Source organism: Typopeltis vanoorti, chromosome 4 (genome assembly GCF_054136105.1).
Source record: "Typopeltis vanoorti isolate ZY-2024b chromosome 4, IOZ_Tvanoo_1.0, whole genome shotgun sequence".
NCBI classification, from domain to species: Eukaryota; Metazoa; Arthropoda; class Arachnida; order Uropygi; family Thelyphonidae; genus Typopeltis; species Typopeltis vanoorti.
In genome coordinates, this window is record NC_143552.1 from 63,280,331 (window position 1) to 63,307,956 (window position 27,626).

At 36.1% G+C, this 27,626-nt stretch overlaps 1 protein-coding gene across 1 annotated transcript in view; it reads left to right on the forward strand.

Moving 5' to 3' along the window:
* LOC150107366 (venom phosphodiesterase-like) overlaps positions 1–27,626 on the forward strand; it is a 291,454-nt gene that overhangs the window by 228,680 nt on the left and 35,148 nt on the right. The window contains exon 17 of the mRNA XM_090391228.1: positions 15,291–15,417. Coding sequence (XP_090247354.1) covers positions 15,291–15,417 — 127 coding nt within the window. The remainder of the gene's footprint in view (positions 1–15,290; positions 15,418–27,626) is intronic.

Genomic DNA, 27,626 nt, shown 5'->3' on the forward strand with positions numbered 1-27,626 from the left:
GATCTTTACTAACATCCATTTGTATTTGTATTTACTAACATCCATTTCATTTGTATGCCTTTTAATATATGAGATCCTCAGCAGCCTTCTGTAAAACTACATCTCAAAAGCAGATATCCTTTTCTTATCTGACTTCTTTAAGTTCCCCAAGTCTCACATCCATAAGTAGCTTTTGGAAAAACAACTGCATCCAAATCTTCAACTTTGTTCCCATGGAGATAGATCCATCCTTCCAGATTTTAGACAAGTCTCTGACTGTTGTTTTAGCCATTCCTAACCTTCTTCTGAACAGCAATTCTTCACGTTAATAATGGATCCCAGGTACTCAAACTTGCCAACTTCTTCAATTCTTTCTCTATTAAGGTACATTTGTTTCTCAAGAGCTTCCCTATTTGTATTTCCTTTGAGAACCATAATCTTTGTCTTGCTAGGATTGAGTTGAAGTCCTCTGTTATTACTAGTCTTGTTAAATTTGTCACGAATTTGTCCTAGTTCTTCCTTGTCATTACAAAGGAGGTACTGTATCATCAGCATACCTCAGATTACTAATCAATCTACTTCCCAATTCCTGTCTTGAGCTTATCCAATGCTTCAAACATGATGTCCTCTACCTATATACTAAACCAGTGAGGAGAAAGTAAACATCCTTGCCTAACTCTTTTTCCAACTTGAAGCCAATCAGTCAAACCAACATCTGTTCTTATCATGGCTTCTTGCTCCCTGTACAAGTTGGCTATCATGTGTTGAGGAAAACCCATTCTTTTCATTACTTCCCACAGTTTCACATGCTGAACACAGTCAAAAGCTTTAAAGTATTTAAGAAACGCATTACCAGAGGGAGTCTGAATTCTTTATATTTTTCTATGATCTGTCTAAGGCAAAGGATCTGATCTCTGTTGCCCTTACCTTTCCTAAAACCTGCTTGTTCCTTGGGCATCTCTGCCTCAACTTTGGCCTCAATCCTATTTAGCATGATCTTCAATAAAATTTTGCTTGAATGAGATATTAAACTAATAGTTCTATATTTCTTGCATGCCTTCATATCTCCCTTCTTATGTAGTAGTAGTATGAAAACAGACTTCTTCCAATCTCTAGGCCATGATCCTGTCTTCCATATTCTTGTAATCAATCTATGAAACACTCTTATCCCTCCATTCCCATAGTTGAAAAATCATGGGAATATGACAATTCTATATTTAAGTCTAGCAGATCCATAAAAAGCATATGACAAGGAAAGCTGTTCAAAATGTGATAATTATATGGAATAAACAGAATATTATGCAGAGCAATACAGTCTTTATGGAAGTTGTAAGCTAGCAGTTAAAATTGAAAGAGGTGCAAGAAGATGGTCTGATGTAAAATCAGGAAAGAAGAGTGTGTTGCATCTCCACTCTTACTATATGGATCATATTATGAAGGAAAGCATCATTAAACCCAATAACAAAAATGGAGATGTTAATCTCTGCTGTTTTACTTTATGCAGATGTTATATTCTTAAATAAATTCAGTATAAGGCTTAAGGATTCCTAAAATGATAACTAAACTGAATAACTTTTGTAACAAATTTGGCATGAAAATCAACAACAAAAAGACCAAAATTATGAAAATTGGCAGCACAGAAAACTTCAGCTGCATTCTCAATGGAGACCCTATATAATAAGTACCATATTTACCCTATATAATAAGTACCATATTTAAGCTATTCAGGAACAGGGTTTAGTGAAGACAGCAAATGACATATGAAAATAAACAGTAGGATGGGCAAAGCGGTATGATAGACAGCCAGTCTGAATAAATTTATATGGAATAAGAGAGAAATTAGCCAAAATACTAAACTAGCAGTAGACAGTGTTCAAACCAATTTTAAGTTATTAGATCTGAGAGTAGGATTTTAAATAAAACAGCTGAATGAGATTAATTGGGGGGGGGGGGGGGTAAATGGATAGCATCAATGGCAAACTCATATTAAAAATTAAGATTATTAGGAATGAATTTGACATTGTTAGCATTCAGAAATGCATCTCCCATTTTTTTATTAGTTTTAATATTTGCATTTTTTTTTTTTTAAACCTAGCACAGAAACCCTACTCTAAGAGATCAAACTTTTCTAAGCCACTTTAGACTTCCAATAAGCAAGGCAGTGATCTAGCACTGTATGATGAAATTCATTAACATCTAAAAACAATCACATATATCCATTGCCTACAGCATGATTTGAACTCACAGCCTGCTGGTTGGAAAATGGATATGCTAACCACTCAACTAACCAGGCTGGATTGCTTAAACAGAATGAGGGAGGAGAGAATAGTAAAACAGATGTTCAATGTCAAGATGGCAGGAAAAAGGCCCAGGGGGGAAACATGATCTAGGTGAATTGATGCCATCAGAATATTAGAAGACCTCAGAGTATTGGATTCCTAACAGATAAACTAATTTGGAGAAAAAGTATCAATAGGAAGTTAGTAATAATTTATTATGTAATATCCCTTGAAGGTACGAATCAGTGGATTTGATGGTAAAATTTGGATTCATTACAGATGGTTAGAGCTACTTTTACATATGTCTGCTACTCTTTAAATAATTAAATCTCTATTACATTTACATTTGGAGTGTGCTACATTTCATATCACACTGACACTACTTTGAAAGCTGGAGGCTTTCTATCTACTAATATCTACTCTCCTATTGTTGCCTGTTCTTTCCTACATTACTCCTCCATGCTTCAGAAAAGAAGAAACTACCACGAAAGAAATAAAATCAGAAATAATATGACTCTTCCTATACATCAAGATATATTTTCTTCTCCAGATCTCCCATCTGGCTTGTGGAAAAATCAGATGATGATCCCCAGGATTGGTGGAGAAGATTCTAGAATGAACTACAGTTCCTGATCATTGATCCAACTATCAGACCTCCAGGATTCAATCTACCTTGACAATTCTGGAGCCACTAAACAGATTTAGGACTGGACAAGGCTGCTTTGACCACTTATTACATCTCTGGGGAATTTCACAGTCACCCTTTTGTGTGTGTGGCTCTGTGCAGACTGTGCATCATATCATTGACGACTGTCCTACATACTCCTTCCCTGGAGGTTTCAAGAACTTGCGTTTCCTCCCAGATAGTGCCAAAACTACACAGACAGAACTGTCAGTCTGTATAGTTTTGCTAATTAATTTCTTGTATTTTACCCATATGTTAAATAAATAAATAAACCATTCTCCAAGCAAACAAAATCTAGCCACAGATCCCTAATAACCATATTCTTACACTTACATGGGTCACCCCTAGTTCTCTCTCTATTCTTCATGTATTGAAAAAATTTCTTGTAGCCCTTTAGTAACTTAAAAATTTCTATCTTGTCTCCTCTTTTCTGCCTATCAAATAAATTATGCAATCTACACATACATACCTTCAATCTATCCTCACAGGGAATGTTCCACAAAAACCCATCACCAACTTTGTCACTCTTCTCCGGATCCTCCAGCCACCTTCTGATCCTAAAGAAACCCAGGTGACCAAATATGTGCATAATAGTAGAGATGCAGCTGAATCAGATTATAAAAAGGGATAATAACCTTCCTATCTTTACTTGTTAGCGTGTTTTTCAACATCCAAGTATAATCCGTAATCCTTTGAGTTATTTTGCCAACTTTTGCATAAATATGTCCTCTGAACTTCAAATCTCTATCCACCATTATTCCTAAATCCCTAGAGTCATCACTTTTCTACAAATCCAGTACCATTAATGTAATCTTTTCATCCCAAAGTGCATAATCTTACATTTTGTAACATTAAATTGACAACACTGATCCCTTGTCCACAATGCTAATTTATTTAAATCAACTGGAATGATATCTATATCACCTTTATCTACTGCCCTTCTAGTTGAATCAGATTATAAAGAGGGATAATAATCTCCTTATCTTTACTTGTTAGTGTCTTTTTCAACATCCAAGTAATCCTTTGAAACTGACAATTCTTTTGCACATTCTCGTAGCACATAAGCAGACATGTCATCCAGTCCCATTGCATCATTAGCAAACAATATCCTCTTTAAATCATTCCTTATATCATAGTGCAGAGCCTTGAGGCACTCCACTAGTCATCTTCATTCTTGTAAATTCCACTCCATTGTATACTACTCTTTGGAGTCTGTCAGCCCATCCCCTATCCCTGTCACAAGCATCATATCCATTCCCATTTGTTCCAATTTATGTAATAGTGTTTCATGTGATATTCTGTCATATGCCTTTGCAGTCTAGAAGTATCGTGGTGTAGCATTTCCCTTATGTAAATCTGCTATGACTATTATAAAATGTGAGCAAATTACTAAAGCAAGACCTACATTTTACAAAACCATGCTACTCATCATAGAGTATCATATTCCTGGATTTTACCTTTAACCAACTTTTTCACTACTTTAACCACCACTCCCGAGATACTAATTGGAAAGTAAAGAACATATCTTAACCTCTTTCCACTCCCTTGGAACTCTGCAAGAGCTAAGACTTACATTAAACTACTTCATCAGAGACACTGACAATTCTTTTGCACACAAGCCATCCAGTTCCATTGTTGTATTCACATTCATATTTATTAATATGCAGGGCACCTCCAGTTCATGTACCTCAATTCTAACATCAGTCTGTCACTTCAGCAACTGCAAAATATCAACCTGGATGATGCACCCTTACAATGTGATCACTTCATAGCTCAACTATTTCTTCTGTTTCTGTCATTTACCACCACTGGCACTGATTAAAGTTATTCTTCTATAATCATTCTTCTTCTTACTTGATACATAGTGAAAAAAATGTTTCTGGATTTACTTCGGTCTGCTTAGACAATTTTTTCTCATAATATGATTTAGCCTTTCTTGCTATACTAGTCACTCTTCCTTCCTGTACTTTGTACTGCTTGTGAGTATGCTGATAATCTTTTTCCTTATATTCACTTCACAGCATTTTCTTTTTTCGCAGATCCAGCTTAAGGTTGCTACTCATCCACTTAATCCTAACTCAGTTTATGTAAAGAATATAAAAAAAATTGCATAAATGTATTTTTTATCCTCCTGAACCTGGATACACAGTCTAATACTGCTTCACTCAAACAATTCCTGACCACCTCCTATGAATGCTGGCATTCTTTCTTTGTAGCTTCATTAGCTACAGCACTGCTCCAAAGTGCCTCCTAAGTCTGTCAAAATTAGCAGCTTTGTAGTTCAACATAAATCCTTTCTTGACTGAAGATTTCACGTATTCAGCAACCACCCAGAATAACACTGCATTGGCAATTTCCCCCAGTCATAGGCAGAGTTTCTACTGTGGCTGTTATTATTAATACTGTATTGACACTTCCGTGGAGTATGGAAGTGACTCATCATGGGAGACCTCTCCGTACAATATCAATTGTACCTCTCCTTGAACCCATTACAGAGTTATTACAAAGCACACTCACAAATGATTATCAACCTATTCCATTCTTTCATTCATTCAACACTCTCCATTCAAAAAATCTAGTCCTTGATATCCTTACTAACTACACTTTTACTCAGCATCCAGGGATAACCTGTTGTTCTTTCCCCTTGAGCTCAGTGCTGATAAATTTACCCTATATGAATCCCATAATATAAAACACTTGAAGTAACTTAAATGTTTATATCATGTCCTCTCTTTTGTACCTATCAACCAACTTTTTTAAACTCGCAAACCCTCAAGCTATCCTCATAGGAAGAATTCTACAGGCCACTTGCCATCTTGGTTACTCATCTCTGGATCTTCTCCACTACTTCCTCATAACTAAGAAAAGTAGGTGACCAGACCTGAACAGAGTAATCCAGATGTGGACTTATTGAGGCATTATAAAGATGAATGATAACTTTCTTATCTCTACTTGGTGGTGTGTTCTTCAATAACTATATAATTATCAGCAACCTTAGCAATATATTTATCATCAATTTCCTGGAGTATAGCTTCACTACTGTGGTCATATGTTATGCTTTCGTGTAGACCTACACATTTTACCGCGTAAGCTTTCGTAACTGATAGTTCCGTGGAATAGGCTAGTTGCTCCTTATTCCCGGTAGTATCCCATGTCTGTCAAAATGTGTGTTCATGGGGCCTGTTTGCCTGCTTTGCAGGAGGAAAAACCTCAGGATAAACTTGGGAAAAAAACCCTGCTGTCGATGCCCAAGACCAGCTAACTTGGCTATGGCTGAGGAAGATCCTTCAGCTCCTCACATCATCGACGTGAATCGAACCTAGGTTTCTTATATGTACGTATTCCCGTCCCGCTTCACGCCTCACCACTAGTCATATCTTTCCAGCGCCGGCTGCATTCACCAGTGTTGCACATGCTGTGAACAAGCACTGACATGTTTTGTGCAGTCCCCATTCATAATACACGATTTTTATAGTCTATAAACCTTGTGATTGGTTATTGTTATGTTCTTGATAAAAATTTTATTACACAAAAAATAATAATGTCATCCAAAAGAAGCAAGTCAGATTCTTCTACAGCTAGCAAGAAAAGAAAAACATTGCCTTTGGAAACAAAACTCAACATTATTAAGGATTTTGAAGGTGGAATGAAAATTTGTGAGCTATCAAAGAAGTTTGATCTACAGGAATCCACAGTAAGAACAATCATAAAGTTAAAGGAAGAATTCTTGCTGCTATGAAAAATGCCCAGTCATTGATTTCAAGCATAATTCATAAACGTCGTGGGATTATTGGTGAGATGGAAACGATGCTCCATCGTTTCCATCTCACCAATAATAAAAAATTAGTTTATTATTGGTGTGACGGAAATGTTGCCAGAAATTGATCAAGTTGCTGAGGCAATAGAAGAAGTTGTCAACCTTTCAAGGCAATTAGATTTAGAAGTCAACAGTAAAGATGTCAGCGAGCTGTTAGACGCACATAACAAGGAGCTTACAATCGACGAGCTCATAGAGATGCCTGAGCAAAGCGCTACTGAAGAAACTGACACCTCAGATCCAGTTTTACCAGAAAAGCACATGACAATTGCAAAATTAACAGAAGGTCTCAGCTTAATTAAGAATGGTTTAGAGATTTTGGAGGACATAGATTCTAACGAAGAACGAATTGTAGCCACAAGGCAAAGGATAAAAAAATCATTTGCTTACTATGAAGAAATTTTGCATGACAAGAAAAAGACAGTATGCCATCGAACGAATCTATTAGATTTTATGAAACCATCAACATCGAAATAACTTTCTTTTTTTATGTACGAAAAACTACAATTATGATTATATTTCTTAAAAAATATAGGTGTTTTTGTAAACCTTTGGTCCCATTAACTAATATTTTGTATGTTTATTTATATATAAATTACATGCAAAATTATACCCCGAGTTACATGAATTTGACTTACGTGCTTTTTGTTGGTCGCACCTACCGCGTAACTTCGGGGTTTTACTGTACTACTTTTTTGGGTCCATCACTATCCTCTTATCCATGTCAGTTTCACGTGATATTCTGTCAAACACTTTTGCAAAATTCAGTAGTATAATCACGTACCAATTCCCTTTATCCAACTCAGCTGTTACTATTATTATAAAAATTTAGTAAATTACTAAGGCATAACTAACCCTTCACAAAGCCATGCTACCCCTCATAGAGTATCATTTTCTTATCCAGTCTCTCTCTCTCTCTCTGGAATTCTCTCTTTGACAACTTTTTCAGTACATGTACCTCCACACCAGAGATTCTGATTGATCTATATTTTGCTACTGCAATTTTAGTCTCTTTTATTCAGATAGAACTATTTTGTCATCTTTCCACTTTCTTGAGACTTTCTCAGAGCTGAGTGACTTAAACAGCCTGCTGAGAGGTATTGCTGTTTCACTTGCACATTCTTGTAAAACACAAGCTGGTATGCCATCTAATTCCACTGCAATCTTTATATTGAGCTAATGCAATATCCTAAATCCCACCAATCAACCTCTGTTCTCACATTAGCCCCTGTCGCTTCTCACACAGAAATATCTTCACTTACAAGATATACCCTTGCAAAGTGGTTACTCAATAACTCATCTATTTTGTCTGCTTCTGTCACCTTGCTACCTTCAGCATACATTAAAGTTATATTTGCATAGTCATTCTTCCTCTTACTTGAAGCATTAATAATAAAAACCTTTAGGATTTCATTTGACCTGCTCAGCTAATTTCTTCTCATAATCATAATCTGATTTTGCCTTCTTTTCCAGCTGTCACCTTTTTTTATCTGACTGTTGTTATGTAGACATGTTGTGAGCTTGCTGATCACCTTTCTCTCATACCCTCTGCATTTTCTCTCTCTTTTTTTTTTTTTTTGTAGCTTCTACTAATGACACTACTCATTCATCTAACTCCTTCCTGATTTACTCTCTCCACCTTGATAAGATAGTTAAGGGATATCCTTCAGATATCCCTTAACTATTTCCCATGCACTGTTAACATCCTATCCTTGCAGGTTTTTATGCCATAGCACTGCATCAGGCTTCCTCCTACTTTTCATAATCATTTGCTGTGCAGTTACACATACGAGGAGGTGCCTAAAAATAACCAGATATGAACTTGGTGCATGCGCATTTTCTAGTTACAGATGCTGCTGCTAGGCTTTTGTGCAGTTTTCTGCACCAGTCTAGCAAATGGCATCATCCTGTGTGAACTGGTTCGTTGGTTTGGCTGCTTTTTTGTTAGTGCTTACAAGTAAGTTTGGTGATTTTGTGATGGCTGAACACAAGGAACAGAGAGTGTGCATGAAATTTTGTTTTCTTTTGGGTAAAATTGTAGCTGAAACTATTGTCATGCTTCGGTAAAATGCAGGTCTATGAATGGTTTTACCCATTTCAAAAATGGGAACATGTCAGTTGAAGACAAACCATAATCTGGCCGACCTTCGACAAACAGAAATGAAAACATCAAAAAGGTTTGCCAGGCAATCAATGAAGATCGTCAAAAGACCATTGTGCAATTTTCTGAAGAGATGAATTTGTTATGGAGTTCATGCCAGCAAATTTTAACAGATGTCCAAATGAAATTTCTATCTGCTAAATTTGTGCCTCATTTGCTCACAGAGGATAAAAAAAAAATCATACGAATGTTTGCAGCAATATGAGGGAGCAGGTTCTTAATGACCAGAACTTTCTTTCAAAAGTTGTAACCTAGGGATGAGTCTTAGTGCTACGGTTATGATCCAGAAACAATACAAGCATCAAGCCAATGGTAACATGAAAATTCACCGAGACCCAAAATGATACGTCAAGTTCGATCAAACATCAAAACAATGTTATTTAAATTAAGGGAAATTACATCCCATATTGTTTCATGACCGAATAAGAAACTCAAAGAGTTTCATGCCAAATCAAAGTAATTATTCATTATATTTATTAATAATTATTCAAAATAATTAGTCATTTAGTAATCAAAACAATGTTTATTTGTTTTTTTGATGTGAATGGAATTGTACACAAAGAATTTGTTCTTCCTGGACAGGCAGAGAACCAACATTTTTATCTCAACGTTTTGAGAAGGCTGCATGAGAGTGTGCAATGAAAACAGGCAGAAATGTGGAGTAGTGGAGATTGGTTGCTGCACCATGACAATGCTGCAGTTCACACAGCCTTGTCTGTAAAAAGTTCTTGATGAAAACATGACAGTCGTTCCCCACCCTCCCTACTTGCCTGATCTCTCTCTCTCTCTCCATACGACTTTTTTTTTATTCCCATGGATAAAGAAAACCATGAAAGAGCAGCAATTCATTGATGTGGACAAAGCAAAAGAAAAGTTGCTGGAGGCTATAAACAATATTCCAGTTGAATAGTTCCAGAACTGTTTCCAGTAGTGGTAAAAATGTTGGGACAAGTGCATTGACTCACATGGAGGGTACTTTGAAGGAGACTAGAAATGGTATTATAAACTTTTAATAAATTAAAAAAAAAAAAATTCTGGTTATTTTTGAGTATATACAAGTATCCCCTTGTATATTCCTTCTTGACTGAAAATTTCATGTTTTGCAACCTCTCAAATGAAGTTTGCATGAGCACTAATTGATCAGAAGCAATTCGACCACCCTGGTTATGGATATTTCTTCTAATCCCATGACCAGATCCAAAACTCTCATACCCCCAAGTCTCCTCTATCACATGCTGCTTGAAGTAATTACCTCTCAGTGGTGTACAAATTCCATTTACTTCCTGCCATGTGATCTTTCCTTCTTCTAATCTATATCTCCAAAGTTGAAGTCCCCCCATAATTACTTGACCTGAATTCACTGTACTAATCTGTTGATATATGTCTTCCACGTCGTTCCTGGAACCTCCTGGCCTATAGCAGCAACCAAGTGTATATTTTGTCCTGTTGGTTTTGAGACTGCCACCTGTCTCCTATTCTTTTTGTCTGCAATTCATCTGCTATCATTAGTAGTATTCCCCCTCCCAATTCTATATTTTCTATCCTCCTTGAAAATACTAAACACTTCACATTCCATCTCTAACTACATACTTTTCAATTAGCCAAGTATCACTAATGCCTATAGCTTTTGCTGCAGTTGCAAAAAAAACACTGCCCTTTTCTTCCTGGTATTATTATACAGGAACAGTAGCACACCCTTATGTCCCCAACCACTTTTACATCCTGAACCGACTTTTGTTGCTTGAGAGAATATGTTCTGCATGTTTTGGTCATTTTCACACTCACTCGCATCCTGCAAACATCTGCCTGCGTGTGGTCTGGATTTGACATAAGAATTTATATAAAGATGACAGACTGGACTTAAATGAATGTGCATTTAATGACCTGCATCCACTCTTTTTTAATGCATTCACTCTAACTGTTCTGCACTCTCAGTGAACAAAGCTCTCTCTCTCTCCAGGACACCTAACTCTGAATCCATTTAAGTCCAGTCTGTCATCTTTATATAAATCCTTCTGTCTGTCAAATTCAGACCATAGGTCCACAAACTCCACAACACTTCTGCACAACCTGAATATCAATTCATTTGCTATCAACTCCCTCCTCAGTTTGCTTCTATTATAGCTTAGCAGAAGACTTAACCCCCCCCCCCAACTGGCCATGGCATCTATAGACATCCTGCTAAATCTGGATATGATTCTGTAACACCAGTAGAATAACATGGATAAGAAGTGCAATTTTGTCTCACTATTTCATCCGCCTCAGCCAGTAGGGAGGTTAAATCTTCACCCTCTCACTCTTCTTTTTTTCCTCCTTCCAATAACGTCTTCATGTCCTTCCTCATACAATACTTTTCACCTTGCAATGTGAAACAATTAATTCTTTCACCTTACCTTTTTTTTTGCATCATTATAAAATCACTAATATTATTAATTTTTGCACCAGAGAAAACAAGATTTTGTCATACTTTCACAACTACTACTCTGATCAAGAATCTCCATATAAAAGTTTCTCTCACAGTATTCATAGAATTACCTTGGACCTTTTGCTGTTTGCTCTTCTCAGTTCTGCTAATCTCTTGACATTCTGTAATCTTTCACATTCTGCTTCACATTGTGAAGGACTAAAAAAGGCAATTTCCTTATTCCCGATATTAACATTTCCTGGTTTATTGTCAATACTATCTACTCTACTATCATGTGCTTCATTCTTTCCACCCAACTGGCACTCACTTTCAAAACACTTACTACTAATTCACTCACAGTTTTACTCACTTTCCACAAATTCTCCAACTTTCACCATAATAATTGCTCAGCCTGCAATGAATGTGCTAATCTGCTGATGCATGGTATCCACATGTTTTTGTGGACTTCCTGGTCAATAGTAACAACCAACAATATATTTATTGGCCTCTGTCACCAGACAGCCTCAAATGAACTATTTTCTTCAAACCCAAAATTCTTTCCTTAACTTCTAGTTTTTTTGAAATTCTTCAGCTATAATTAGCAATACTCCTTCTGTTGTCTTATTCCACTCTATTTTCACTGATAATATACAATTTCATTCTATCCCTGTAACTATATCATTTTCTGTCAACCAAATTTCACTGACTCTGATAATTTTTGGCCAAATCCAGCTGACCAAATGCCATAAACTCTTCTCCTTTATTTCTGGTACTTTTGGCATTCACGTGCATGCATTTCATTTCATTTTATTCTCTTGGGCCAACAGTTACTCTTACATAATGTCATTATCAACCTATTAATATTAAACCTATGAAACTGCATTTGGCATTGCATAATCATTTCTGTACACATTCATTTATCCCAGTGATGGCTGAGCACACACTTGCCTGCATCTCTCCCTAGTACTTCTAGTTTTCCTGATTTTGCACTTCCAACCTCTCATTGAACAACACTCTCTCTTCAAACATCTAACAACAAAACAATTCAAATACAGTCCATCAGAGATTTACAGGTCCTTCCATCTCCCTACTTCACTCCCTACATCTATAAACTACACATCATTTCTCCTACACAACCTTATATTGACTCATTAGTAATCATGGTCCTTTTCGATTCAGTCCTATCATTCCAAGGCAGCAGACTCACAATCTTGACTCTTTCACGCTTTTTTTTTCATATCTTCATTGCATATTTCTCACCTTACTATTCATTCATGCCTTACAAAACAATCAACTATTTTGCTTCTCCATCTGCAAACTAACATCCTTGATCTTTGTGATAAAAGCATATTTCTCAGTTGCATTCTCATTAAGTGCACCTTTTATCATTGAATCTCCATACAATACTTTCTCTTACTCCCAGTTTCTTACAGTGTCATACTTTTCCCATTCACTTTTTCTTTCATTCTCACTCCTGCTGTGCCACATGTAACTGCATTTTGAGTTGCTCAAGATCATATTTTGCCTGAGAAGAACTGCACATAAGTATGCTATTTTTCTCCTCGCTATCACCTCATCATGCACATTACTTTCAGGCACTTATTATAGATAATAACATATATAGATAATATATATATAGACACATATATAGATAATAATAACACTTTCACAACCCTGCCTTATGTTGTTAATATCATTATTATTCAAATATCTCCATGGAGTCGAAAGACTCATTGGGAGATCCATTATTCACACACTAACCACTACTCACACAATATCTATCATATCTCTCTTTAAACTCAATTAAACTGATCTTTCAACTGACAAAGCACTAACAGTCACCTCTCATTCCATCCATTCACCACCCTCTGAGTGAAAAATCTAGTCCTAATACTCTTGTGTTAATTCCCCTCATTCTCTCCTTTCCTTTACTGAAAAAAGTCTTCAGTATCAATCCTGTAAAATCCCTTTAATAACTCAAAATCCCATTTATTATGATGCCACCTGTTTTCTGCTATCACCTACTTTTTGAAGCATTCAGACCTTCAATCTAATCTCATAGGAAGCATTCCATAGGCCTGCCACAACCTTTGTCACTCATCTCTGAATTCTTTCCACCACTTTGTCCCATGGAATTCAGCTGAGCAGATTTGCACGCTGTAGTCCAGATACATCCTTATGAAGGGGAACAATAGCATCTCTATAACTGCTCTTCAATAACCACAAAATATGATATACTGTTTTGGCTACCAGGTTAGTCGATTGGTAGAGCCTTTGCTACTAATGGCTCAAGAAAAATGTTAAGCAAGTTTGAGTGCGGTTAGTAGTTGGAAGGGATTAATCATTTGATGCTGTTGGTACACTCACCCTCGACGAGTCTTTGGACTCCCTGGAGGTGTAACATAATAATAATAATAATGTCCTCTAAACTTTAACTCCCTGTCCACAATCATCCCCAACTCCCTTGCCTCATCAGTTTACTGCAGTCAGTTCCATCAATATAGTACACAGCTGTGATATCTTCTTCCCAAAGTGCATCACCTTATACTTGCCCACATTAAACTGGCAGCCATTTACCTTTGTTCATACTGTTGGTCTATTTAAATCATCCTAAAAGATCTCTACATCATCCTCATTTATCATCACTCTTTCCAGTTTTGCCATCATCAGCACAACTGAATATTTCAATCAGATCATTTTGTATCTCATCGATGTACAAATTAAATGCCAGAGGACCAAGTATTGAGACTGAGCCCTATGGTATACCACTGGTCACCTGCCTTCTCATGGACTCAATTCCTTCACAAATCACTCTTTTATATCTGTCCATCAGCTAGCTTCTAATCTAAATTACCAGTTCTATATCCATTCCCATTGGTGCCATTTTATGCTATAGTATTCTATGTGGAATTTTGTGAAATGCCCTTTACCAAGTCCAGCAGTATCACTGACTAACCATTTCCCTTGTTTCACCCCATTGTCACTTTATTATAAAAGGTAAGCAGATTACTAAGGCCAGACTACCCTTCACAAAACCATGTTGTCCTTTATAAAGTATAATATCTCTACCTACCCAGTCCTAAATTCTCTCTTTCACAGATTTCTCCAATTCCTTAACCATCACTCCTGAGATGCTGATTGGCCTATAATTTGCTACTTCTGTCTTGGAGTCTCCTTTATGCAGCAAGACTGTTTTACAGTCTTTTCACTCCATTGGCACCTTCCTCAGTACTGAGGTTTAAATTAAACAGCTCGGTCAGAGGAACTGATAATCCCCTTACACATTCTCGTAATATATAGGCCAATATGCAAATCCCATCACTGAGTTTGCATTGAGGTTCTGCAATATTCTAAACATTTCCATTTCTTCAACTTCCATTCTCCTGTTAGTTAATGTTACATCTGGCATTGTAACATCGCCACCTACATGGTACACTTTTGCAAAATGCTCACTGTTATTTAATTTGCTTCAGTTTCCTACCAACTACTTTTCAAAGTCATCCTTCCAATATTCATTCCTCCTTTTACTTGTCACAAGAACTCTTTAGCATGTTGTTTGGCCTCATCAGCTAGCTTCCTCTCATAATTAACTTTGGCCTTCCTTACCATACAGGTCACCCTTCTTATCTTTGCCTTGTACTGCTCATTGGCAGGTTGATCACCTTTTTCTTTATATTCCCTCCACAACATTTTTTTTTTCTGCAACTCTTGCTTAATGATGCTATTCATCTATCTAATTCCTACATGATTTACCCTTCTGATTCTGGGTATACTGTGTGATACTGCTTTCTTCACTTAACTGCACCATTCCTATATTAGTGCATGAATGAATAGTCTAATATTTAACTGTTAATCATGATTCACAAGTTCTAACAACCTTGTAATTAGTATGCATAAACTGCCTATTGGTAACATTTTACATTTAATATAGTCATGTTTTATATAATATATCTTTTATATTTCAGTCTGAAGAAAATAAACAAAATTGTTGGATTCCAGATTCAAGAATAGGACTGGAAGACAGCTTGACTTGCTACAATTTCAGTAGTTATAAAAAAAGAAATCTGTATCCTTATCCCTTATTTCCTTCTGGTAATTTTTTTCTTTATATCATACAGTAGTTCAGTGGCGCACTCAGGATTTAATCTTGGAGGGGGCCGAGCACTTAAGATTTAATCTTGTTGGGGGGGGAGTTGAATAGATGATTTTAAATTTATGTTGTGTCGTGTCTTCTTTTTCTATGCTACTTATGAATTAGCGGTCACATAAGGTGGGAATACCCTATAGCTCTTGGGAATTCTGGCCGCTGTGAATGCAAGGTGAACGACACAACATAAATTAAAAAAAAAAGAATTTTAATTAGGAAAAGATTTTTGGAAATTTTTCTATTTTTTTTTCCTTTTTTTTTTGGAGGGGGCCAGGATCCCTTGGCCCCCTCCCTGGGTGTGCCAATGCAGTAGTTGATGTAATCCAAACACCTCAAAGAATCAAGATATTGGGTAACTGGAAATTCATATAATACACTTCTCGTTGTTATTGACATTTATTATTACTGTTATTTTTATGTGGCACGTCCAAGGAGTCCTTGGACTCATCATGGGGAGGGCACACACAATCCACCATTCACACAATTCAAACCAATATTCACACACGCACGCACACACACAATGCTACTTACTCACAATACTCGAGTGTTTATAGCACTAGTCACAGGAGCAGTCTTGAAGCATTTGTCTGATTATCATATTTGATTCATTATAGAGGAACTGTATGTGATATAAAAATATGGTTTCTTTATTTATCTTTATCTGCTACATTTTGAGTTATATTTCTGGAAGTATGACTGATAGTATTAAAACTGATCAACATGTATAGAATTAAAGAAAATCATGATATTTGGCATAATTTTTTTTTGGGAGGGGGGCGTCTTGAATTCTGGTTTGGTTGATGGTGAAATATGGTGGAAGTTTTTGCCATTTAGTTTTAGTGAAATGATCTAGAAGTGCATCCATTTTGAGAATTTATATTCTTGTTTTCATCCATATTTTACCTAGATACACAAAAACAAGTTTTCTTATTAAAAATATTGTCATGACTAGAGAAGAGACCTATATGCTATATACATATGCTAAATTTTTCTTTATATTCTATAATGCATGGCACACTCCCCTCCTCGTAGGGCATAAACATTATAGTGAAAAATCATTATCCAGACTGAAACCAGTCATGATAGGTTTCAGCCTTCATGAAGGTCATATTGCGAACTGATCTGTGGCATCTACTTCACAATGACAATATCCTTAAGGAAATAAACTCATCATACGATTGAGACACAACTCTGGTGAGGATTTGTACCAAATCAGTGATTTTTTTTTTTTTTTCTCACAGAAACAGAGAAAGAGAGAGAGAAAAGCAGGGGAGAACAAGAGGCTGTCCCTGCCATTTGTATAAGGAGTAGTAAGACCAGATTTTTATGGCTAGGCAAGTGGTATGTGAGTGCAACGTGTTGCCTGAGAGCACAATGAATGTGGAAAAGCAAATGATGCATGAATATTTCATAGCAAAGACTTCCCACTTTGACTCCATAGACGTTTGGTGAATAATTCCACATCTTTTGCAGTCATTAAGAATGCTGCTTTGCAGAAGTATCCAAATCTCTTCTGAATTAAGGGATATAGGATATATTTGCTAGTTGTTTGCAAAATGTTTATGCACAGACTGATTTATGTTCGCTACTCAGTATGTCCTCCAACTCCTGCATATAAATCTTTCATTAGAAATAAGCTAAACTTCGGTATTTGATTATTTAACATTTCAAAACATAAATAAAATGCAAAACAATGTTCATTTTGTTCAAGTGGTTTGATCTATAGGTTTACTAATGGCAGTTGGGTTTTCTTGAAATTGAGTTAATTGCATCCTTAATTAAGTTCCCATATACATTTTTTGCTATGAAAAAGAATCTCTCTCTCTTTCTCTCTCTCTCTCTGTGTACATCTAGAATTTCTTTTCTGCTGTTGAAATGATTATTTTACTTATTATTAATAAAATAACACTTGATGTTTCAACCCCTGTATTGAGGTCATCATCAGAAAAATACACGTGTATATGAAGACAAGCTACATGCTCTTGCACTCTACAAAGGTAAATTGAATCAACGCTGTTAACTGATCTTTTACTTAGCTTGATCTCTAGTGGTAAAAAAAAAACACACTTAATAAACCCTGCTAAAGTCCTCCTGTACTAAGCTTTTCTTCAGGACTTGTACAGTTCAGGTTGCTATACTAAGATTTTCTTCTGGACTTGTACCATTCAGGTTGCTATTGAATGTTAAAAAAAAAAAAACTTGACCAAGTCTTCTTGTATTGAGATTTTTCTTTGGCTTGTTCTGGTTGCTATAATGGTTGTGAATGGGTCCTCCACATTCTTGGAATGGTTAGACTGTCATTTTTGTTCAGATTAGGATTGTGTTTGAGCATTTCACATGCTTCTTTAAATTTTCTCTCGAACCAGGTTTTGGTGCGGTGTAGGGACTTGGTACCTTTCCAATCAATTCTGTGGTATGTCTGGAGTGTGTGGTCTGAAACGCCGGTTTTTCCAAAATGGAGCTATTTACAATGACAATATTGTTTGTGCTCGTCCTTTCTAATTGGGATGGTTCGCCCTGTTTCTCCTATGTATGGTAAGTTACATGTGCATTGTATTTTGTAAACCCCTGGGTGGGCTAGGTGTGGAAGAGGATGGAGTAAAACCAGGTTTAAAATTGCTTGGTATCTTTAACGTGGAAGAGGATCTTTGGAAAAACTGAATAGGTGTCTTAATTTTGTCGGGGGTTTATAAGTGGTTTTGATGTTGTATTTGTGTAGAGTTCTGTCTATTTTTTCTAAAATGCTTCTAACATAAGGAATGGCAATGGCATTCTTGAGTGGTGTCTCTGTGGAGGATCTTGTGAATAGTTTTTTTATTTTGGACCATGGATGAAAAAAGTGAAAGTGGGAGGGGGGGAGAAAGAGAGATCAGCAGTACATCAGAGCTATTTAAGAACTATTTATCAGCAGCAAGAAGCTAATAAGGCACAGGACTGGTTTTACTGCATGTTTTAAGAGAATGCTAGGGAACTGATAGCTCTAGTGACCTGATTCAATAAGTCTAGCTACTGGAAATATGTGTAAAGAATGGAAAGAGGATAAGACAATGCCATTGCATAAAGGTAATAAGACCAGTTTGTGTCAGGATCTATGAAGATCAGCATATTTTGTTAAGGGGTGCTCTTGTTTCAGTGATCTGATTGATTTTTATAATAAAGTAACAAGAGCAGCTGATGAGGGAAGGGCATACACTGTCATTTTTGGATTTTGCAAAGCCAGTCGACAAGGTGCCAAATGAGAAGTTGCTATTTCAGTTTCAACATATGGGTTAGGTTTATGAATCAGGTTAGTGAACTGGATTGGAAATTAGCTGTCTGATAGATATCAGAGTTGTGTATGGTGGAGTGCTGTTAAGGGAAAGTAATGCCACGAGTGGAGTTCCACAAGGCTCAGTACTGGGAACTTGAGTGATTTTGTTATGTGAGATGTATACATCATGAAAGTGGAAGGAGAGCAAAACTGGTAAGCAAGTGTATAGTAAGTGTTTTGAGAACAAGTGCCAGTTGGGTGGAGAGAGAGAGAGAGTGAAGCATATGATAGTAGAGTAAACAGTATTGACAATATTGGAAAATATTAATGTTAAATTAGTGGCAGAAGATAGACTAGAATGAAGAGGACCTCAATAAGAAACCAGAGTGCTTAACTGCTGAAGAGTATGTCAGAGGACAAAGCACAAAAAAGAAAATTTTCAGAAATGTCAAAGGATCAGCAGAGATGAGAAGAAAAAAGCAGGAAGTCCGAAGTAAGAAACGAGATCATATGAATAAACAAGAGAAACTGGGTGATGAGAGAATTTTGTACTGTGGTTCTACAATAAGAGGAGTTTTACTGAAAGCATGATAAAATCTTGTTTCCACCTGATGCAAAAACTAACAATATTAGTGATACTTCTAGGATGCAGAAAGGTGAAAAAATGGATTGTTTTTGCTGGTACTAATGATCTGAAATGTAAGAAGTGTTCTTTGAGGGAGGATGTGAAGTGACTATTGGAGGAAGCAAAAAAGAGGAGCGAGAGAGTGAAAGGCAAAGTCACTTTGGTTTTTGACTCTCACTTTTTCTATCATTGTCAAATACGCTGCTTTTGTAAAAATTTGAGTGACCTGGGCAAAGTTCCCTTCACGTCTCGTGACAAAAATCCGAAGAATCACTCTTTCCCCAACCCTTACCACTTCTAATACTGTCAAAAAGGCAGTATTAGAAGTGGTAAGTGGTATTTAATACTGCTATCATTCCAACCAGATGATAGCAGTATTAATATTGATGAGTCAATGTTATGATAAACAATGTGAAATTTATTACAGTTCGCAATTCTGTTTGTCATTATTCATAATGGTCAGGCATTATAAATAATGCCCGTATTAATCATTTAGTCCATAACATTTACTCATATGTATATACATATCATTGTCCCATTATTATAGACCTTAAAAATTGGGTATTATTTCCGCACTAGGAGCAAGAGCCAGTCTACTCATCACTGAGAAGGACGAACTAGTCAAAGATCTTCGACATTTAAGAAACACTTTCCTCCAAAATGGTCATAATGACCACACACAATCTCCATACTACTCAACTGGCATGAGACCAAAGAAATTTGTAATGAAGAAGAAAACAGAAGATTCATCAGCTCCCATATGTTAGCTCTAGTTCCATAAAACTAACAAAAATACTTAGGGAATATAAAATCAAAGTAGTATTTATCTCGTTTATCAAGATGAGATTACTGCTCCGATCTGCAAAACCTCAACATAGTTCAGTTCAATATCCAGCTGTTTATCAGCTATGGTGCAATTGCTGATCATATTATGAATAGATCAAAAAATCAATTGAAGGAAACGTTTGAGATACCATAGAAATGAAGCCTCAGCTTTGTCATTCATCACATGTCCTCTCTTCAGCTGACCCACAAGATGCTTTGCAAGTGACACATCAAGTTTTATGGGATAAATTGGAACTATTACACCATTGCTATGATACAACACAGAGAAAAAATTGAGAGTCTTAGGAAATACCATTAGATCCTAAACATCTAAATATTAGACAAAGTATTATCTTTGTCTAATATCTTGTCTGAGTACATCTTAGGCTTCATTAGTTAAACACGTTCATGTGAATGTGTAAATATGCAGAACATTTTGAACATTAGAAATATTAAAAAAACAAACAAACACCAGTTTCTTTTATGGTATAACTACATAGTGGTTGTCACCATTCTTAGTCCTTACTGTTTTGTCTACTAGTTTGTATATTTACACCTGAAGAAATCCTGAAATGTCGTGTTGCCAATTAAAATAAATATTATCAACTTATTCTGGTGTTCTGCATTATAAACTTTAGTCAACAATATTAAAAAAACAAACAAACACCAGTTTCTTTTATGGTATAACTACATAGTGGTTGTCACCATTCTTAGTCCTTACTGTTTTGTCTACTAGTTTGTATATTTACACCTGAAGAAATCCTGAAATGTCGTGTTGCCAATTAAAATAAATATTATCAACTTATTCTGGTGTTCTGCATTATAAACTTTAGTCAAATATACATACACACACACGTATGTATGTATGTATGTATATGTATATATATATATATATATATATATATATATATATTGTAACTTGTATTTACTTGGATTGTAGATATTTTAAAATCATAATTTTACTGACTAGGAACACCGAGATAAGGTAAGATAAAAACTTTAACTGAAACACAACTAGTTTCATCGGAACGCTGACTTCTTCAGCTGTATAAATTATCACAAAAATTGGAAAAAATAGCAAGGTAAAACATAGACTTCTCATATAAACAAGTTAGGAATAAAAACAGTCAGATCTGAACTACCGTCCGCATGGCAGGTCTAGCGTGAGGCGTTAGTGAGTGGCAACTATCTCAAGAGCACCAGAACTGAATCACTGCACTGTGTGAGTCAGGTAAGCTATAGCTTAGATTACTGTTCATGTGTGAGGAGTCCAGAACTATTTCTTTTGATTCTAAGATGCGTCTTTCTAGTTCATCAGTGCATTTATGGATATTAGTAGTAAGATTCCAGTCTGTCTAGTGTTGACACTCTTCTAAATTAGAGTTGGCAGAGAAAAGGACATGACTGGAGAGGGCGCTTGCACGGGTTCTTTTGTAAGAGATATCACGTTGATGCCCTTCGAGACGTAGTGAGACCGACTTATCGGTTTGCTCATAATATGGTTTTCCACAACTGCAGATGATTTTATAAACTCCTCAGAACTGAAGTTGGCTTGGGTTGACTCAGGAAAGAACGAAGTTTTTGTAGGGTAGTGAAGTAAGTTCTAATGTTAAATTTCTTCATAATTTTGCCAATTTTGGTGATAGAGAACTTACGAATGGTAATTGAATGTGTACAATAGGATTGAGTTATCTTCTTGCCGAAGTTGGAGACGTGGGTATAGACGGTTAGTAATGCTTCGAGGTGAGTAGCCATTGTTTAAGAAGATGCTTTTGAGGTGATTAAGTTCTATTTGAAGATCTTCTTCTTCTGAAATTAGAGATCTCACCAGATGGGCCAGAGTGGAAATAATACCGAGTTTCTGCGGAGGAAAGTGATGAGAGGAGGCATGTAAGTATCTATCTGTGTGAGTTGTTTATCGAAAAATTGAAAATTTCGATTTTCGAGACAATCAGGCATCCTAGTGATCTTTAAATCTAGAAAGGCGAGGACACCTTTCATCTCTAGTTCCTATGTGAATTTGATGTTTTGGTGATGATTATATTATTGAAATGATCTAGGAAGGTTTGTAAGTCCTCTTGACTATATTCTCAGATGAGAAAGGTATCATCCATGTATCGCAGCCACAGTTTGGGCTTTAATGTAGCGCTTGAGATAGTTCATTCTTCAAAGTCTTCAAGAAATATATTGGCTAACACTGGAGATAACGGGTTGCCCATAGCTAAGCCGCTGGTTTGTTTATAGATTTTTCCTTCAAATGAGAAATAGCCAAAGTTTATGCAATGCATTGATAGAGCAAAAATTTTTTTGGAAACTTTGTTTTTTAATAGATTGAGGACTTCTTCTGTGGGGACATTTATAAAGAGAGAGAGAGACAATATCAAAAACTAACCATTCTGTCAGATTCCTTGAGTTGTAAATTTTTTACCTTAGGTATAAAATCTTCAGAGTTTTTGATATATGAGGAGAAATTACCAGAGATGTTTTAAGGAAGAGGCAAGGTATTTGGACAGGTTGTAAGTAGGTGAGTCAATGCCTTCGACTATCGGTCTTAAAGCTGTGTCTGCTTTGTGAATCTTTGGAAGGCCGTACAAACAGAGAATTAGGGGATGAAGAGAATGGAGAGATAGCCTGGTGTGTCTTGGAAGTTCTGAAGTTGATTTGAGAAGGTTGTTGATTCGGTTATGAAGTTCCCTCGTAGGGTCACTTTGTAAAAGAGAGTAAGTATCAAGTATTAATAAATCGTTGATCTTGGAACGATAATCAGATCTGTCTAGGATGACAGTTGCATTACCTTTGTCTCCTGGCAGGATAATAATGCCGTTATTACGAAGATGGTGGATAGCTTTTCTTTCAGCATGAGATAAATTATCTGCAGGCCGACGACTGTTGTTTATAAACAACAGCTGAACCAACAACCAAAGTTTCCAAAAATATTTGCATTGCGTAAACTCCGTCTATTTCTCATTTGAAGGAAAAATCTATAAACAAACCAGCGGTTTAGCTATCAGCAGTCAGTTATCTCCAGTGTTAGCCAATATATTTCTTGAAGACTTTGAAGAAAGAGCTATCTCAAGCACTACATTAAAACTCAAACTGTGGCTGCGATATGTGGATGATATCTTCCTCATCTGGGAATATAGTCAAGAGGACTTACAAACCTTCCTAGATCATTTGAATAATCGCCACCAAAACATCAAATTCTCATCAGAACTAGAGATGAACAGCGTCCTCATCTTTCTAGATTTAAAGATCACTAGGATGCCTGATTCTCTCAAACTTTCGATTTTTCGAAAAACAACTTACACAGATGTATAGTTACATGCCTCCTCTCATCACATCCCTCCGCAGAAACTCAGTATTATTTCCACTCTGGCCCATCGGGCGAGATCTCTAATTTCAGAAGAAGAAGAAGATCTTCAAATTGAACTTAATCACCTAAAATCATTACTAACTGTCTATACACACGTCTCCAACCTTGGCAAGAAGATAACTCCAATCCTACTGCACACATTCAATTACCGTTCGTAAGTTCTCTATCACCAAAATTGGCAAAAATTTATGAAGAAATTTAACATTAGAACTTACTTCACTACCCTACCAAAACTTCGTTCTTTCCTGAGTCAACCAAGCCGAAAACACAACCAACTTCAGTTCCGAGGAGTTTATAAAATCACCTGCAGTTGCAGAAAACCATATTATGGGCAAACCGATAAGTCAGTCTCACTACGTCTCGAAGAGCATCAACGTGATATCTCTTACAAAAGAACTCGTGCAAGCGCCCTCTCCAGTCATGTAATTTTCTCTGTCAACTCTAATTTAGAAGAGCGTTGACACCAGATAGACTGGAATCTTACTACTAATATCCATAAATGTGCTGATGAACTAGAAAGATGCATCTTAGAATCAAAAGAAATAGTTCTGGACCCTTCCACGTGAAGAGTAATCTAAGCTATAGCTTACCTGACTCACACAGTGTGCTGTGATTCAGTTCTGCCGCTCTTGAGATAGTTGCCACTCACTAATGCCTCACGCTAGACCTGCTATGCGGACACCAGTTCAAATTTGACTGTTATTATTCCTAACTTGTTGATATGAGAAGTCTATGTTTTATCTTTCTATTTTTTCCAGTTTTTGTGATAATTTATACACCTGAAGAAGTCAGTGTTCTGACGAAACTAGTTGTGTTTTAATTAAAGTTTTTATCTTATCTCGATGTTCTTAGTCAGTAAAATTATGATTTAAAAATATATATATACAGTGGTGAGCTATAAGGGGCTCGTGCGAGCCCTTTGTTAAATTTTTCTCAAATTTGCGAGCCCCTTGTTCTTGTTTACTTTTTTATTTTTTCAAAAAAAAAATTTTTTTTCAAGCATATTAAGTGACAAACTCATACGGTAACCTAACAAAAATTAGTCTATTAAGCAGTGTATAGATTATTTGGAATTACTGTTTCAACTCCTCTATAACGAATGTACCCAAGTTTGAAAATAAAATAAGCACATGTGCTATCTTTACCCTTCTCCCTTCTGGTAGCCAATCGTATGGTAAAACCAGTAGCCAATCAAATGTTTTATAAAAGATTATAAAAGATTTCATTCTTATTATATTTTGATAGTTAAAAAATGTTTTTCTTATGTAAGATAAATTAACACAGTTGATTCTGTGCAAATATTTCATGTTTAGATCATGAAATATTTGTTTAAAAATGATAGCCTTTAGAGGTCGATTGTCCTCATACTTTTTGATTGGAATTTGTACACAAGTTGTATTAATAAAAGTTTTTGTGTGAAATACGGCTTTTTTTTTTTTTTTTTTTTTTTTTTTTTTTTGCTCGACGATGATGCGAGCACTTTGTTAAAATTTCCATAGCTCACCACTGTATATATATATATATATACATACACACGATTATGTAGTTACAGGGATAAAATATGAAGGATTTGCTCAACGATGATGCGAGCACTTTGTTAAAATTTCCATAGCTCACCACTGTATATATATATATATATACAGTGGTGAGCTATGTACACTATACACGATTATGTAGTTACAGGGATAAATATGAAGGATTTAGAGGACACAGAAGATTGGGAAAGAGTACTGCTGATGTTAGCAGATGAATTTCAGCCAAAAAAGAGTAGGAGAAAGGTAAGTGGATGACAGTTCTTTTGAAACAGTCTGGTGGGAGATTGAAACCAAATGGAAAAAATATACATTTGGTTGCTGCTATAGTCCAGCAGATTCCAGGGATTATATGGAAGGCATGCATTAGCAAATTAGTATAATGAGTGTAGGTGTTGAGTAATTATGGAGGACTTCAACTATGGAGTCATAGATTAGAAGGAGGAGAGATCATATTAATGGCAGGAAGAAAATGGAATTTATACACCTACTGAGAGATAATTACTTGAGATAGCATGTTATGGAGGAGACTTGGAATACGAGTCTTGGATCTGGTCATAAGAGCTAACTATATAACCAACAATCAGAGGCAATGTGGAAGAGATCATGCAGTCCTGACTTGGGAAGTTGTAAATGAGGAATTTTCTGTCGAGAAGTATATATGTGGAACTACAAGGCAGATAATTTTGACAAACTTAGGAGTAAGCTTGAAGCTTCCATGGCATAAAAGGGAAAGATGTAAGAAGTGCATGGCTGATAATCAAGGGATATCTAGGGGAAGCAATACTAGATTGTATATTGGATGTCAGGAGGGTAAATCAGGTAGTTGTTAGATGGATGGGTAGTATGTCAAGCATAAGCTACAAAAAAAGAAAATGTTGTGCAGGGTATATAAGGAGAAAGCAAGATCGTGAGCAGCACAATTGTTAAGCAAAAAGGATGATTAGAGTGGGGTGAGAAAGGCAAAATCAGATTATGAGAAGAAACTAGTCAGGCAGGCTAAAGAAATCCCAAAGAGTTCTTTCATTATGTGGCAATTAAGAGAAAAAATAGTTATGGAATGAGAACTTTAACAAGTGCTGATGATAATGAGGTGAGAGAAGGACACAAAATAGATGAGTTACTGAGTGCTTGCTTTGCAAGGGTATATCATCCAAGTGAGAAAATTACTGGCTTGACAGATATGAGAAGGCTTGATGTGAGAGCAGAAGTGGATCAACTGGAGGTTGTTTGGATATTGCAGAATCTCAATGTAAATATAGCCATGGAATTAGATGGGATATCAGCTTACATTTTATGACAATGTTCAAGGAAACTGACAATGCCTCTGGGTAGGATGCTTAATTTAAGCCTCAACTCTGGCAGAGTCTCAAGAGAGTGGAAAGAGGTCAAAATAATTTTATTACATAAAGGAGGCTCTAAGACTGTAGTAGCAAATCATAGATCAATCAGTATCTCAGAAGAGGTAAGTGTTGGAAAAATGTCAGAGAAAATTCAGGAATGGCTGGATAAGAATATAATACAGTACTCTGTGAAGGTCAGCATGGCTTTGTCAAGAATCAGTCATGCCTTAGTAATTTACTATAATAGAATAACAGCTAAGTTGTTATTCTATTATAAAATCATTGAATACACAGTGATACTGCTGTATTTTTGAAAATGCATTTGAGAATATACCACATGGAACTCAAGCAAAGTGGAACAATTGGGGATTGATATGAAACTGGTTATATGAATACGAGGGTTACTGATGCACAAAAAAAATTTTTTTTAAAAAAAATGGTATATGGAGGAGAAGAATCCAGAAGAAAGAAGATGACTAGTGGTGTGCTGCAAGGTACTATGCTAGGACAATTACTGTTTAATTTGGACATAAATGATATAGGAAATAATTTGAAGGGAAAAATTCAGTTGTTTGCTGATGCAAAATTGGGTAGTTTAATCATGGCTATCTGGAATGCTTGCATGATAATTTAAATAGGTTCTCAGTATGGGAAAAAGATATTGGGTTTGGTTTAATGTAAAAAAAAAATGTAAAGTTATGCATTTTGGGATAAATATATTAAAAGCTGTTGACCACACTGATGGAACTGTATACTCCAGGAAATGCATAAGTCTCAAGATCTGAAGATAGTAGTAGATACAGAGCTGAAGTTTAGAGGACATACTGCCAAGGTAGCTCACAGGATTATTTGGCAATTGAAGAACACGTTAACAAATAAAGATAAGGAGGTTGTTATTCTTCTTTATAAGACCTTGATATATGCACATCTGGATTACTGTGCTGAAGTCTAGTTAGCAGGGTTTCTTGGGGATGAGGGAGTAGGGGGAGAGGATCCAGTGGTGAGTGGAACCCCTGAAATGCTGCTTCCTATGAGAATAGATTGAGAACTTATAGGTGTAGAAAGGCTTATGTGTTTGTCATACATGTTGATTAATGTTGACAGTATATATTAGAACACAGACTGATAAATAAATAATTATTTATTGACTTATTGCTGATATTTTGCTAGTATAATAACCAGCATCTTCAGTGTTACAGTGCACAA